The sequence below is a fragment of the Crocuta crocuta genome, unplaced genomic scaffold (genome assembly GCF_008692635.1).
Source record: "Crocuta crocuta isolate KB4526 unplaced genomic scaffold, BGI_CrCroc_1.0 scaffold99, whole genome shotgun sequence".
Lineage (NCBI taxonomy): Eukaryota > Metazoa > Chordata > Mammalia > Carnivora > Hyaenidae > Crocuta > Crocuta crocuta.
Window position 1 is genome coordinate 1881791 of NW_027551560.1, and position 13534 is coordinate 1895324.

The 13534-nt window shown below is 38.6% G+C and overlaps 1 protein-coding gene across 8 annotated transcripts; it reads right to left on the reverse strand.

The window, feature by feature from the left end:
- Window positions 1-1017: 1017 nt before the first annotated feature.
- Window positions 1018-13483, reverse strand: HNRNPK (heterogeneous nuclear ribonucleoprotein K). 8 transcript variants are annotated; one of them, XM_077749566.1, is made up of 17 exons: window positions 13367-13483; window positions 11288-11364; window positions 11099-11183; window positions 10559-10656; window positions 9792-9848; window positions 8293-8336; window positions 7343-7415; window positions 6722-6793; window positions 6112-6225; window positions 5605-5733; window positions 4679-4986; window positions 4505-4559; window positions 4114-4197; window positions 3837-3852; window positions 3677-3759; window positions 3106-3275; window positions 1018-2386 (listed from the first exon to the last, which is right to left on the reverse strand). In XM_077749566.1, the coding sequence occupies exons 3-17, from the start codon at window positions 11154-11156 to the stop codon at window positions 2353-2355; spliced, it is 1395 nt and encodes a 464-aa protein (XP_077605692.1). In that variant the 5' UTR covers window positions 11157-11183; window positions 11288-11364; window positions 13367-13483; the 3' UTR covers window positions 1018-2352. The 8 variants fall into 8 exon arrangements, with proteins under 8 accessions (XP_077605692.1, XP_077605697.1, XP_077605691.1 ...); XM_077749571.1 differs by lacking the exon at window positions 13367-13483 and adding an exon at window positions 13011-13114 and having other exon boundaries at window positions 1018-2326; XM_077749565.1 differs by lacking the exon at window positions 13367-13483 and adding an exon at window positions 13011-13114.
- Between the last annotated feature and the right edge of the window lie 51 nt (window positions 13484-13534).

The following is a 13534-nucleotide window of genomic DNA, read 5'->3' on the forward strand; positions in this document are numbered from 1 at the left end:
TAAGGTCAGAATTGTTTGTAAAAGTCAAAAATAAACTCTTTCCCACTAATAATCCAGAGGTAATTTTTGAATGACCAATTAGTACTCTGAAAGCCAATGCTCTCCAGGGATGTCTTCCTCCAGTAAGAGTAACAATTTGACCAGCACAGTAGCATTCTGTAGAGCAAAGGCTCATTTCAACAGAAATGGGTCATACTGAACAACTCCCAATCATATATAAAATACCCAAGAGGGATGCTTAAATAACACCCGTGGCACTACAGCCTAATTTCTCCTTTTGGGAAACTACACACGTAGCATTCAGTAGTTTTAAATGTTGTGACACATTTTTCTATTAAAAAACTGTTTTAACGTTTATTTTTCAGAGAAAGACCAAGACACAGAATCTGAAACAGGCTTCAGGCTCTGAGCTGTCAGCACGAAGCCTGATACAGGGCTTGAACCCACAAACCACAAGCTCATGACCTGAGCCAAAGTCGGATACTCAACTGAGCGAGCCACTCAGGTGCCCCAATTTCTTTTATTAAGGGAACTCTCAATTTGTCTCCAAACTAAAAGGGAATAAAATTCTGCCTTTAAATGATGCTTGCATGCATGTACTACTTATGTATACCCCAGAAACACTCCCTACTTTATTATATACAAGTCTTTCCCTAAACTGAAAAAAAATGGAATATTCCCCAAAGACTTGAACTGTTTTCATGCTTCCTAGACAGCTGGAGGTTAATAGGTAGAAATTTTGGAAATTTATGATCCAGGAACCATAGTAAGGGAGTTAACACTATGTCGGTATTTTCAAACATCAAACTAGATCTTTTTAAAGATAAAAACCTAAGAAATACAAAATTTCTCACAAGCAGTGTGAATACAGACTGTAGGACTGGATAATGACTCAGCTCATTACCCTCATCTCCCCCTTTAACAAATTAAGTGCATAACAGACTGGGATTTTATATTTACCACCCCTACCAGACTTCATTTATAAATGCTAGAAACACACTTCACACATAAAAAACATAATTTAAGATTACTGTATTTCCTTACAAGAGGAACGTTTGAACAAATTTTACAGGTAGTCAATCAACCCTTGTTCAAATTGGGCACACATCAAATCTAGCATTATGGGAGTTTTATTTATTTGGAAGTGAACTTTTAACTATCAATACAAATGCCAAGATACTACACAAAACATCCACAGGAACTTTTTTCATCGTTTTTTTGAATTGTTCACAAACATTTCCTACATAATCCAACATACAACAGAGAAATGGTACATCTTTTTCCTTCAGTTTGCATACAACGGAAAAACAAGAATATATATATATTTTACAAAGTTTAACTAATAGACACTAGCAGGCTGACAGTTTGTCTATAGGTGAGAAATTATCTAATAAAAAATAATAAGAATTTATTTAGCATCAGTCACTTCCATAACCGAGTATTATTCTGATTAATAAAACTTGTTGCCATTAGGCTTCTGGCATACACTTAAACCATTACTGAATTTGTAGTATTGCTCCCCACCTTGGTTCTCCTTCACAATTACTAACATAGAAAAACTGTTGCAGAGTAGGGGCAAGCATTTGCAAAAACAAAAAATCCCCAGCTTATTTTAAGCATGAATGTGTATGACAGAATTTTCCCCCAAGCAATGGACTTTCAAATCAAGAAATCACCAGAATGGAATTTGCCAAGATATTATATGCCTATGTCCAAGAGATGCATTTATTTATTTATATCCAACAGAGGAGCTGAAAATCAAACTTAGTGTTTAGTTTGGGGTGGGTTGGGAATCCAGTCATTTGAAAAAATGACTGTCTTAAAAAAAAATGACCACCAAAAATAGGTTCACTAAATTTATTTTAAAAATCATAAAACGTTTCTTACAAAAGAGCATTACATTCTGCACACTGCTCTGAATAGATGCCAGGGACATATGGACTATTATTGTTACTTTTCCTCCCTGTCCCACCCCCCAAAATGTTACAGTGACCACAAAGCAAAGTGTTCACAATAATTACATGGGGGGAATTTTTTTTCCTTTAAACCACCAACAATGAACAAAAATTAAAATTCACTCACTCTGCTGCTGTTTCAAAATTTCAATGTTAGTTTTTGCACGCCCTTCCCCCCCCCACCCTGTTTGTAAGGAACTAAAACATTACATCTGGTGAACAGCAAAGATTTCACTACACCTCAAATGCAGAACACCTATGAAGCAGAGGAATGTTGGCTTTTTAAACAGAAGCAGATAAAAAAAAAAAGATGCAGGACTCCTTCAGTTCTTCACTAGTCTTAGAAAAACTTTCCAGAATACTGCTTCACACTATAAAAAAGAAAAAATATCTTGCATTAGAATCCTTCAACATCTGCATACTGCTTCACACTATAAAAGAAAAGAAAAAAAAGTACGAATTAGAATTTTTGTTCGTAACATCTTAATCAACATTAAGACAATTTCAATGCTAAATTAAAATGATAAACATGTCCATTACAATTAGAAATAAGAATTAAAACATTAGCAATTACAAAATTAGAGCAATGTAAAATTCAAGAAAAATGATTAATAGTAAATCAGACATTAGTAGAGCAGAATTAGGAAAATGAAATTAAAAGCTGTTAATATTTGGTAGAAAAGACAAAGAAATGCCAGTAAGGTGTGAAATGCTGCATTTTACAGCACCAATCATTTGTCCTGTAGAGGCATGGCCTGTGCCATATGGCAGACTGTGATTTGTTGTCGATTTAGTTATCTAAAAACAACAAAATCACTAGTCTTCCACACAGAACTAGACCAACATCCACTGAATCTTCTACATTTTCTACAGGCTCTGTATAATTTATAACAAGTGGTTTTGGCAGCAGTTTTCACCAGAGAAATGAGAAGTTTGCTTGGTTAAGGCTTCTTCCAGCAAGATTAGTATTGAATGTCTTCGTTTTTAGTAAGAAAGCAGAAGAAAATTAAAGCAAAGCTATTAGAATGTTTAGAAGTTAGGTCCCCAAAAGGTTGAGACACCATGGCTTCTAAAAGAAAAATCAATTGAGAAGAAGGCTGTTTAAAGTTTTAGTATGTATAGGCTAACATAAAGCTAAACTCAAACTGACCTGTTCTGCAGCAAATACTGTGCATTCTGTATCTGGTCCTGTGTTCCTGTAATGGTAATGATCCGATCTTCCGACCCTTCTAAAGGTTCATCAATTTTGATCGAAGCTCCTGACTCATGACGGATTTGTTTAATCCGCTGACCACCTTTGCCAATAATAGATCCAGCCAACTGAAAAGATTTTAAAAACCAGTATTTATAATATATTTTCAAAGCAACCACATTACCTATGTTTTCAATAAATATCAAGAGCATTAACTTTGCACAGATTATTCGAAGATTACTTAAGCCCCTCTAACCATTCAAGGTTTGAATTATGATGTATTTACACAGCACACATTAACATTCCCTTTAATAAACAAATCAAAGACTTCAAAACCCTCAGCTTTTAAACAGTATTAAGACTCAAACCGGAGAAAGACATCTCCCTGAAGTCCATAATACACAAATTTTAATCCTAAAATACAGTGGTTTTGTTAAGACCTTTTATTGAAAGCCAGAAAACTAAAGAAAATAACTCATTAAATATTTCTTGTAACATTTTAAGAATTAAGAATTCAAAGAATACTTACATCTTTGGGAATAGTTACTTGTGTAGTAATAATAGGTCCACCAAGATCACCATATGAGCCACGACCCCCTGCATAGGAATAATCTGATTTAAATAATGAGCATTAAGTTCATTTAGAAAGCATGAAATAATGTTTTGATTTCACAAAGAAAAAAACTTACCATATCCGGAGCCACCCTAAAAATGGAAAGAAAAAATAAAAAATTAACTTTGCCTTCAAAACTACCCTTCACGTATTTTAATATTCCTAAAGTCTCAGTTCAGGAAACTAGAGTCCTCCCATATTCTCCCTAAGTTTTATAAGACAATCCTTGGGGAAGAAAACACTTCAGGTACATAGCACAAATACACACACAAGAAGGGAAAAACACTTACTGGCAAGGAGGCAAACATTTTAAGTTCTTAATGATATGAATGCAAACACCCATGATACTCAACCTGTGGTTCATAAGCCATTTGCCATTCTGATGGGCTCCATGTATCTATTGCAGAGTCCCAAGTTTCATCAGCACTGAAACCAACCTGTCAGAGAAAGAATTTATTAACATAACCTGGACTGTATTCCAACCATTTTATAAGATTAATTTCTATTTCACTTCAAATATTTAATATTGGCACCAATCATATATTGTAGGCTAACAAAAGTGGCTCAATAAAGTCATAAAATTTCGGCAAACAATGGACAATAATTTAACTAACTAGTTATCTAACAAGTCAATTTGTAAAGCAAGCTTTTCAATTAACAATCACCTTCAACAGATTGTCAACTATCTGACTTTAAAACTCCTTATAGGCCCTCACATATACACTGATGAAGAAGAATTCTTACCATGCCATCATAGCGGTCTCCAGGTCTTCCTCTTCTGTCATAAGCCATTAGATCTCTGCAAGCATAGTACTTGTTGTAATCTCAGTTTGTTTACATGTCACATACAACAAATAAATACCCATAAAATGCTGCCGGTTGTAGGTTAACAATGTGTTGATATAATAAGAAACTTACCCTCCTCTAGGTGGTGGGGGTGGAGGAAGAGGAAGATTCCGAGCTCTGCTACCACCACGGCCACCTCGTCCAGGAGGCGGTGGAGGAGGTCCTCGACGAGGGCTCATGTCGTCATAATCTCTTCTAGATGGAGGCATAGGACGCCCACCCCGACCAGGAGGCATTCTGTCAAAACCGCCTCTCCCCCGCATGGGAAATCCCACAGGACGTCCACGGCGGTCATCAAACATCATTGTAAAACCGCCATAATCGTAGGTTTCATCGTAAAAATTGGGATCATAAGGCTGTGCACGTCCTTTGATGGGAGACTGAAACAAAAATGTAGCAACATTAAAAAACAAGAAAAAGAGCCTTATTTTATACTAAATGTTAATAAGCCAAACATTTCAATAAGTCCCTTATTTCTCCTTAGATACTTGTGACATGGAAAGCAATGTAGACAAAAGGTTAATAGTAAGAAAGCAAGCATTAAAAAAAAAAAAAAGCAGTATTTTTGGCAAGTCTGAAACAAAATTTTACTATTTGTGGGGGAAGAACCAGCAGCCTGCTTTTACCCTTGGATCTCAAGGAAGAGACCACTAAAACACTGTTCACACAGTTCACAATGGGGTCTATTAAAAAAAAAAAACAACAACAAAAAAACACCATCTCAAGGGCTGAAGGGATCAGTATCTTGGGTAAGCCTTAACTCATACTTAAGCACATCAGTTGGGAAGTTGTACAATGTAGTACCATACATAAAAAATTTATTCGAAGGATCAAAGGTTATTAAAATTCTCACCAATATTCAAATAACTACCACCTCAAAGAACTTTTAAATTAAAAACAAAAAACTGAAAGCAGAAGACAAAAACCAATTGCCTAAACATTATGATGCTACTTTAGAATAAAAATCTGTTTCACAGAATTAAGTGTAAATAAAGTACCTCCGAAATAAGATCAAGGATGATCTTGATGCACTCTACAACCCTATCAGGTTTTCCTCCAATAAGAACGACTCTGTCAGTGGAATGAGGACAACATTCCTGGAAAAGCTTGATTGTTGTCTGTGTGTTCTGTAGTAAGTTTATAATAAAGAGAAGTATTAATCAAAAGACATTTAAAAATACAAGAAATACACCAAAAAAAAAAAATCATAGGTTCAGATAAATTTACATTCACATTCAGCAACAACCTCCTCCCCCACCCCATATAAAAACCCTGTTAATAATTCTAGGACTTTGCTAGTGTATAAAAAATTTGGTAAAAGAACTCATTCTAGCATGTCCAGGCTGTTGTTGTATTTAAAAAGCAAACTACATGAGCAAAGAGATAATAAGGAATCTTAGTGAGGGAGGTCAAGTGGGAGAAGGAGAGAAGTCCACTGATCCAACTCTGCATGAAAAACTATTCTCTAGTAATACAGTAGAAGAGAACAAAAGCAATGCCTTTACCTCTCGAAGTTCTTTGATTTTAGCACCTTTGACCCCAATAATTCCTCCTGCCAGACTCTGATGAATCAACAGTCTCAACTCGCAGTCAAAGTCGCTTCCTTTATAGTGTTGGTACTGCAGAGGGAGAGTTATAAAATTTTAGTCCCAAATCAAGGAATCCCCAATACACACTTATCTGCTATAAGCATGACAATATACTGTTGCAGTGAGCAACCTGAATTTATATTTCAATAACTTTACCAGTTATGTGCTTATTATCCTCAATAGCCAGGCCCAAAAAGGACATTCTGCACCACCTTAAAAAACTATTTTATTTTCAGGTCCTGCAACACCATACCCACACTGCAGCCATTTAGCATGTCGCTGTTACCACAAATTATTAACATTCAAATAACACCATAATAAAAATGACTGCAAAGCACTTTGCAAATGTAGTTAATTCCCACTGCAGCATGGAGCAGGGTCAACAGTGAGTTGTAAGACCATTCACTTCTCATGTTTTTTAAGCCTTTTTCTATAGAGACGGGAAAAGTACACTATGTTAAAAATAAAATTGATCCTATGGGCCAGGCTCCATACTTCAGTGGGGTTCAATGGCACTATGACATACATTTAAGCATTCCACAGCATCAGATTCGAGCGGGAGCTGGCTGGTTGCAGTGGGTGATGGCAACTGCAGGCCCTGAAAGTAGAAAAATAAGAGTAATAGGTTAAGTGTCTAGTGTGATCAGGCTATTGTCGCATATATTGGTAAAGCTACTACAACATATTTCATATCTATACCATTAAATGAGAAATTGCTTATCTAGTCTTAAGAATCAAAAAGTAAATTTTTTCTATATGCCCAGTAAATACGTGAATACGTACAATTAAAGTCCTTGAACTAAATCAAACACAGTCCTTTCCAACACAGTCCCCACAATCAATAGTCTACCTGAAAAACCACCTCTTCTAGGACTAGGGCCCATTAAATACATGCTAAACCCATGTGCATGACCACAGGTAGCTCATATATACTCTGGAGTGGCCAGACTACTTTTTCCTTCCAGGTTACACTTTAAAATGCACACATGGAGTAGTAACCATGTACAGTTATGTAGCAGATTACATGTTGCTGCTACAAACTGTCACAGCCACTCTCTCCACCTCCCTTTTTAAGCCCAATAATACATTTTAAACATTCCCCCCTCAATTGCCAAATATGTTAAAAAAAAAAAAAAAAAGAGCCTACCTCTTCCAAGGTAGGGATGATTTTCTTCAGAATTTCTCCAATTGTTTCAATGTCAGCACTGATACTCAATATGCTGTCAAACATCACAAATACCAGATAGTACAAAAAAGGTGGAAAAGAAAAAATGAGTTTTGTGTTCATCACCAGTAGTCATACAAACTTTTACAGAGAAGTAACATACAATTATTTAATCTCCCCATTTAAAGTAGCCTATTTATAGATTTTTCACATGCATTTTGTTTTATGCCCAATACAGACATGATAACAATATTAGGAGACTTGCAGAGAGACAGAGAGAATGGGCTCTTGGAAGGGCTCAGATTAAGTGGGCAATAAATTGACCAGAACTGAAGCAGAGTTGAATATTTATGTTCCCCGCCACCACTAAGTTAATTGAGGATACCCTCGCTGTTACATTGGTACAACTGGCACACCTTCTCTTAGGCAAAAGTGGGGGAATATGCAAGTGGTGAACATTATATCTGGAGTAAGGTTATGGACCAGTTAGAAATTAGATCACTAATGGGCTCTGCAAGAAAACAAATACAAATGCAAGACAAAACAAAGACAACACAAATGAGAAGTGAAGGAAAGTGAACCAGAGTTAGCATTTCATCAGAAAAAATTATGAACAGGCAATGTTGGGAAGCAAGGTGGGCCACAAAGACAGAGCGAGAGACTATTTTGGTAACAATTTGATTTACAATGCAGCAAATATGCAACACTTGAAGCTGTGCTCCTTCCATCGAAATAAAATTAGTGGATCGTTTGGGTGGGCAACTCACGGTAAAAGTTCAGTGACAAAAAGACTTAATGGGGAAAATAAGACAGAAACTTGAAAAACAATACACCGTCTAAAGGGGATACTATTTAATTATATAAAAGGCAGGTAATAAAATACATTTCTCTCTTTCTAATCAGGCAGTGAGGCATAAACTGTTGGGACATACCGCTCGGGGCCACTGCTGTCTGGGACTGAAACACTGGCATTGTACTGCATTGGTCATTGGCGTTCGTGGATGTTGGCATTGGGCATGGGCATTCAATCAGAAGTTGTCAAGTATGGTACCCGTTTGGCAACGAGCACATTTTTGGGCATAGCCAACCAGGGTTTTCACATGGGCGTTCAGGGGCGGATGGGCCAACGTCATGGTGGGCAACGCAGGGGTAAGTCGATCCAGTACATGGGCAACGGAGATATATGGCCAAAAAAACAAGGAGAGGGAAAAGGGGGAAAAGCAATAAATTTTAATTTAATACAAACTATACTCATACTCTCAATTAATGAAACAAGCTTAAGTTGTTCTGAAGACTAACACAATAATGGACTTCTCTAAATCTGACTGTGGCTTAACATTTAAGGACCTTAAATGATGGTACTAGCTCTGTTTTTTTTTTTTTTAAACAAACGATGTTTCAGTAGCAGGCTGGCTCATGAGGGTAGACACAAAACCTGTCATGACTCAGTTTACTAAAATTCTTGAGGAAATGGGGAAATTAATAACCCAGATAACTATATAGAACATCTGGATTAAGAGGAGAGAGGTTTATAAAAGACAAAACAAAAATTCCCACACCACCAAAAACCCTAACTCTTAAAAGACCAGTTTGGTTTCCTGGAGGTTAAAAACGCATTCCTAGATCCTAGCAGGCAAGTTTGTAAAATTTAAAACAAATTTTCAAGTTCAGTTTACAGGAGGAACATACAAAGATCTGCGACCAAGAGAGAAATGAAATACTATCAAATAAGTATTCAACACAAAGTTATTATTTGCCTCAACTTTAGCAAAGAAAACATTAAAAGAGTGTGTACACTAGGAGAAAAAAATTTAGGAATTTTGGTGTAGCCAAGTCCTATAAATATGCTCACTTCTGGTGATACCAACATTTAATGTGTCTAATCACAAGAGTCAACCCACTATAAAATATGAAGACTCAAACAAATCATTGGCATTGACAAATGGTTTCCCAATTATTAAGCGTCTACTCTTCTTTACCCGTATTTAAATCATGCAACCTCAACATTAATCTTTGTGCTCCATGTGCAAGCTGTTAAACAGATGGACGATTAAAAAGAGGAAATAAAAATTTGAGTTTAATCAGCCACCTGCAATGGTTTTTGTAATACTGTAATTGATTCACACACGGTAACTAGTGCAATTAAGGGCTTTTACACTGTCGTTATTTCTAATTAAAATGTTATCTTGAAGTGAATAACTTGGTGTCAAGTTATCAGAAAGTGAAGAGGTTTAATACAGATCCCTCCTCCCCAAACTCAATCTGGGCTTTGTTAGATCAGGAATGACAAACCTTGAAATCAACTATGTATTCAATTATTACAAATGGCTTTGTATCTAGACTATTAAATGATTTCTATGATGCAAATCTTTAAATTTCTACAAACACATAACTGAAGCTGCTTGTGTAGTTTAAACTCTTTAATACTTACGTCTGTACGGAGAGCCTTAATATTCTTGCCTCCTTTTCCAATCACTGCCCCAGCATTCTAAAGAAAATATGAAGAGAAGAAACTTACTTTCCCTTCTACCAACAGGTCTCCCTATGTTTTAAAACTACAACCCCCCCCAAGCAAAAAGCTAACCTCCCTTTTATTGTTATAGAGGTGAAAATCTATTTGGGTAGCAAAATCAAGTTAAAATAAAAGGAAAAAAAAATAAATAAGGAAAATCAAGAGTCTGAGTTTTGGGAACTAAACACCTAGACAGGTTTGCAATATTAAGCATGCCAAAAATACATCAAGCATGAAAATTATGCACTGATTAACTTTATGGTATCCTTCTGAAGAAACAGATAAATACACTAGATATTTATCTATCTAGTATAGATATTCTGAAGAACTAGGTAAATATAAATACCTTCACATTGTGATAATACCCATCAAGTCAGCTGCCAACTAGGATATTTTCCCCACAATGCAATCAAGGTATAATCTTTAATCCATTAATCCTTTTATCATCACCTATGCCCTTTCTCCTACTTTTACTTGTAATGCTCTCACTAAATATTAAGGGCTTTCATTTTAATTGTCATCCAAATAACCTGGTTCACAAATCTGTTTAGAAAGAGCCACACACATCTTTTATACTCCTTAATCTGTAAGGCTTAAAATGCTTTCCAGTGGGCCAAGCCAGAACTTATTTTTAATTTCTATTTTAGTAAGAACTTCTTTAAGATTTTCAAGAGTAAAATTTATACCTTGCTCTGAAGCAGAATGCGTAATTCAACCATCTCATCAGTGTTTCTAGATCTTTTAAAAGCTTGTTCCTCTTCCATATCTTCTGCAGGGCGTTTACCTAGAAATTAACAGTTCAAATTTCAAAGAAAGCACCAGTTACGATAAAAAGCTCTTTAATTCAATTACATTTTAGTTTTAACCCACAGGACAGAGAAAGCAACTCCATTCTGCTTGGACATTTGTTACTAACTGAAAAGGCCAAAGCCGCTCAGATTCTAACTTTTAATTATGAATCAAAGCACGGTCCCTTCCAAGAAAACTCTAAACACAAAGCAATGAATGGGACAAAATACTTCGAAAAGATTAAAAATTGTAAAAAGCAAAGAAAAATATTTTTTACTGTCTTTATCTTAATTTTTCGGTCAACAACACAAAACACAGTTCTATTTAGTTCAGAAATAAAAGTCAAGAAAAAAACTGACATGGATGTCACACTAAACAGTTCTAAATAATGAAACTAACAGAATAGAAAACAAAAATTGCTAAAAATGTCTTCTCACCAAATTCACCGTTGGTTTCAGTGTTGGGGAAGGTTTCCTCTGGTTGTTCAGTTTCCATCTTCTTGTATTAAATGGACACACCAATCTGTTGAAAAATAAAGAGGCTAGTACATTTGGTTTACTGGAAAGTAGGCTTTGGGTCTTGCTAAATAAAAAAGGCAAAGAAATGACTCTGCTTCTAGAACGTACCAGGTATTATATATCCTTGCAGAGCAGAACTGAAGTGTTCTGGGCGGGACCAACTGACACCCTAGTGCTGCAGTAGCCTATAAAAACCAACATAAATCAGTTTTGCTTTTTGGTTGCTTATTACTAAACACTAATGAACAGTGATTTGAACACAAATAAACTGAAGAGCTCTTTCTAAAACTTTAGAGTCTTACAATCAAGTGAGTATAAGCCTTAGGAAAAAAAGTACCCAAAGGACTCTTATTTTTTTTTTTTAAAAAAGGAAAACTACCAAATTTTAGCCATTGGACTGAGTCCCACCACGGCAACTAAACATTTTATACAGTAAGTACAAAAATGACCACGGGTCTGTGAAACACATATATAAACTCAGGAGTATCAATTTTATACCGAAAGATATAAATTTATAAACACACAAAATTGATTATATTGGAATTTTAAGTTGCTCCTGGGCTTCTTCCCATTGGTGACTTGAAATGCCATTCTCTGAAATCCCTAAAGTTTACAAACACGGCAAATTCAAGCTATACCCAACAATCGGGTCAATCTACTGGAAAATTAAATCTTAAAAAACCTTATTCGGGAGCAGTCCAAACCACTAGCACTGTTCGATTACTCGTATACAGCTAATTGAGACCCAGATCGCTAATACTGGCCCTATAGAAATAACTGAAGTTACGTTAAAAGTCTCTGTACCCTAACAATTATTCCTTTAATGCGTGATAGGACTGCAAAGAACCTTTCACCAGCCCTCACAAGACTAGCAGAAATAGGCAAGTGGCTTCTGCTAGACAGCCTAAAGCTCAAGAATACACGCTTTCTGCCTATTCTTTCATAACGTTCGACGGTAAGCTTCTCTTTTAACGACTAACTGAAAGCTATCCTTACAGCCCATCCCTCAAATAATACCAGACTATGCCGGAGAATTTAAATAAAAACAGTCAAAAGACAGCAGAGTCAACTTTGTAAGAAAAACGTTGCCGCGGCTCATCGTTCAGTTCCTTTAGTCCGCGTTCTTCAGACCGCGAAAATCGCTAATTAGGGGCGCGACTACCCGAACGTAAACCTGCCCCCAACCCCCACACGATACCAGGGATCCGCAACAGCCGAGTAACCGGAGTTGAAAAAGCCGAAGGCGAGACTAGAAGCGCCGCGCCGCTCCTCACCCGGACCCGACAGGAAATGGCGGCCCGCGTAATGGCGACTACGTGCTACTAGGCGGAGCCGAGCGCGGACCCCCCTCCCCCACCCACCACGCGGTCCCGAGATCTCATCCCCCGCACCCTCCCCCCACCGCGGGAGAGACAAAGCAACGGAGGCAGCCCCGACCGTTCCATCTACCCTGCTCCAGCTCCGAGCCCGGGGCCGTGAGGGCCTAAATGCGGGGGACCCACACAAAGAGAGCGGCGGCATTCTCCACCGCCCTGGGTCCCGCCCGCCGGCCGCTTCTTCCTACACAAGGCGCCCCGTTCTGAAGCGTGCAAAACTACCGATCATCCTACAGGGCTTGCCTGGCAATTCCCCCGAAGCCTCTAGCACCACGACGCGGACTGCGGATACACACGCTCAGGGAAATGGCGGAGGTGGGGGGAGGGGAAAGCGGGCAACGTTCCCTTTCGGGACTCGGCCAACCACCAAGCGGCCCCCAAACGCCTCCCTCAAGCGGCACACTTGGTCTCCGATCCTCGCCCCCACGCGCCGTTAGCCCAGCCCCGCTCCTCACCGCGCGAGGCCGTCGTCCCCGTGCCGCCGCGCCTCAGCCGGTCACAGCTAGACAGAGAACGAGCGCAGGCCGCCGCCGCCTTCCCCCGCCTCCCCGCGCTCTCCTACCCCGCCGCCGAGCCCAATTGGTTGTCCAGGCTTCGGCGGTGGCGCGAGGGCAAAGCGATTGGCCCAAGGCCGCGTCAATCAAAGCGCCGAAGGAGGCGACGCCACGCCTCGCGCCGGCGCCTCCCTTAAGGTTGTGAGGCCGCTAAGGGCCCGAGAAAAGCCGGGCTTGGGAGAAGTCAACGCAACATTTAAGGGAGGCCAAACCCCTGCCTGAATCTATAATACCCTACCGCCGAAAGTCCCAATTACCTATAGGCCGCAAAAAAGCGGGACGTAGGCAAGACGTCGAGGTTGCAGCAGCAGAGAAACAGGGGATAATGGCGTCTGCAGCGCTTTCGCCTGAAGCGCCCTCCTCCTTTCTCGTTCGCGCACTCGCTAACAGCAGAGGGGAGGGGGGAACCTCTCGCGAGAACTGCA

Coding starts and splice junctions, on each gene's coding strand:
- HNRNPK (XM_077749568.1), bottom strand. CDS start 11,156: ATGGAAACTGAACAACCAGAGGAAACCTTCCCCAACACTGAAACCAAC. Junction 10,657..11,098: donor TGAAACCAACGGTGAATTTG/GTGAGAAGACAT, acceptor GTTAATTTCTAG/GTAAACGCCCTGCAGAAGAT. Junction 7,416..8,292: donor GACAGCAGTGGCCCCGAGCG/GTATGTCCCAAC, acceptor GATGTTTGACAG/CATATTGAGTATCAGTGCTG.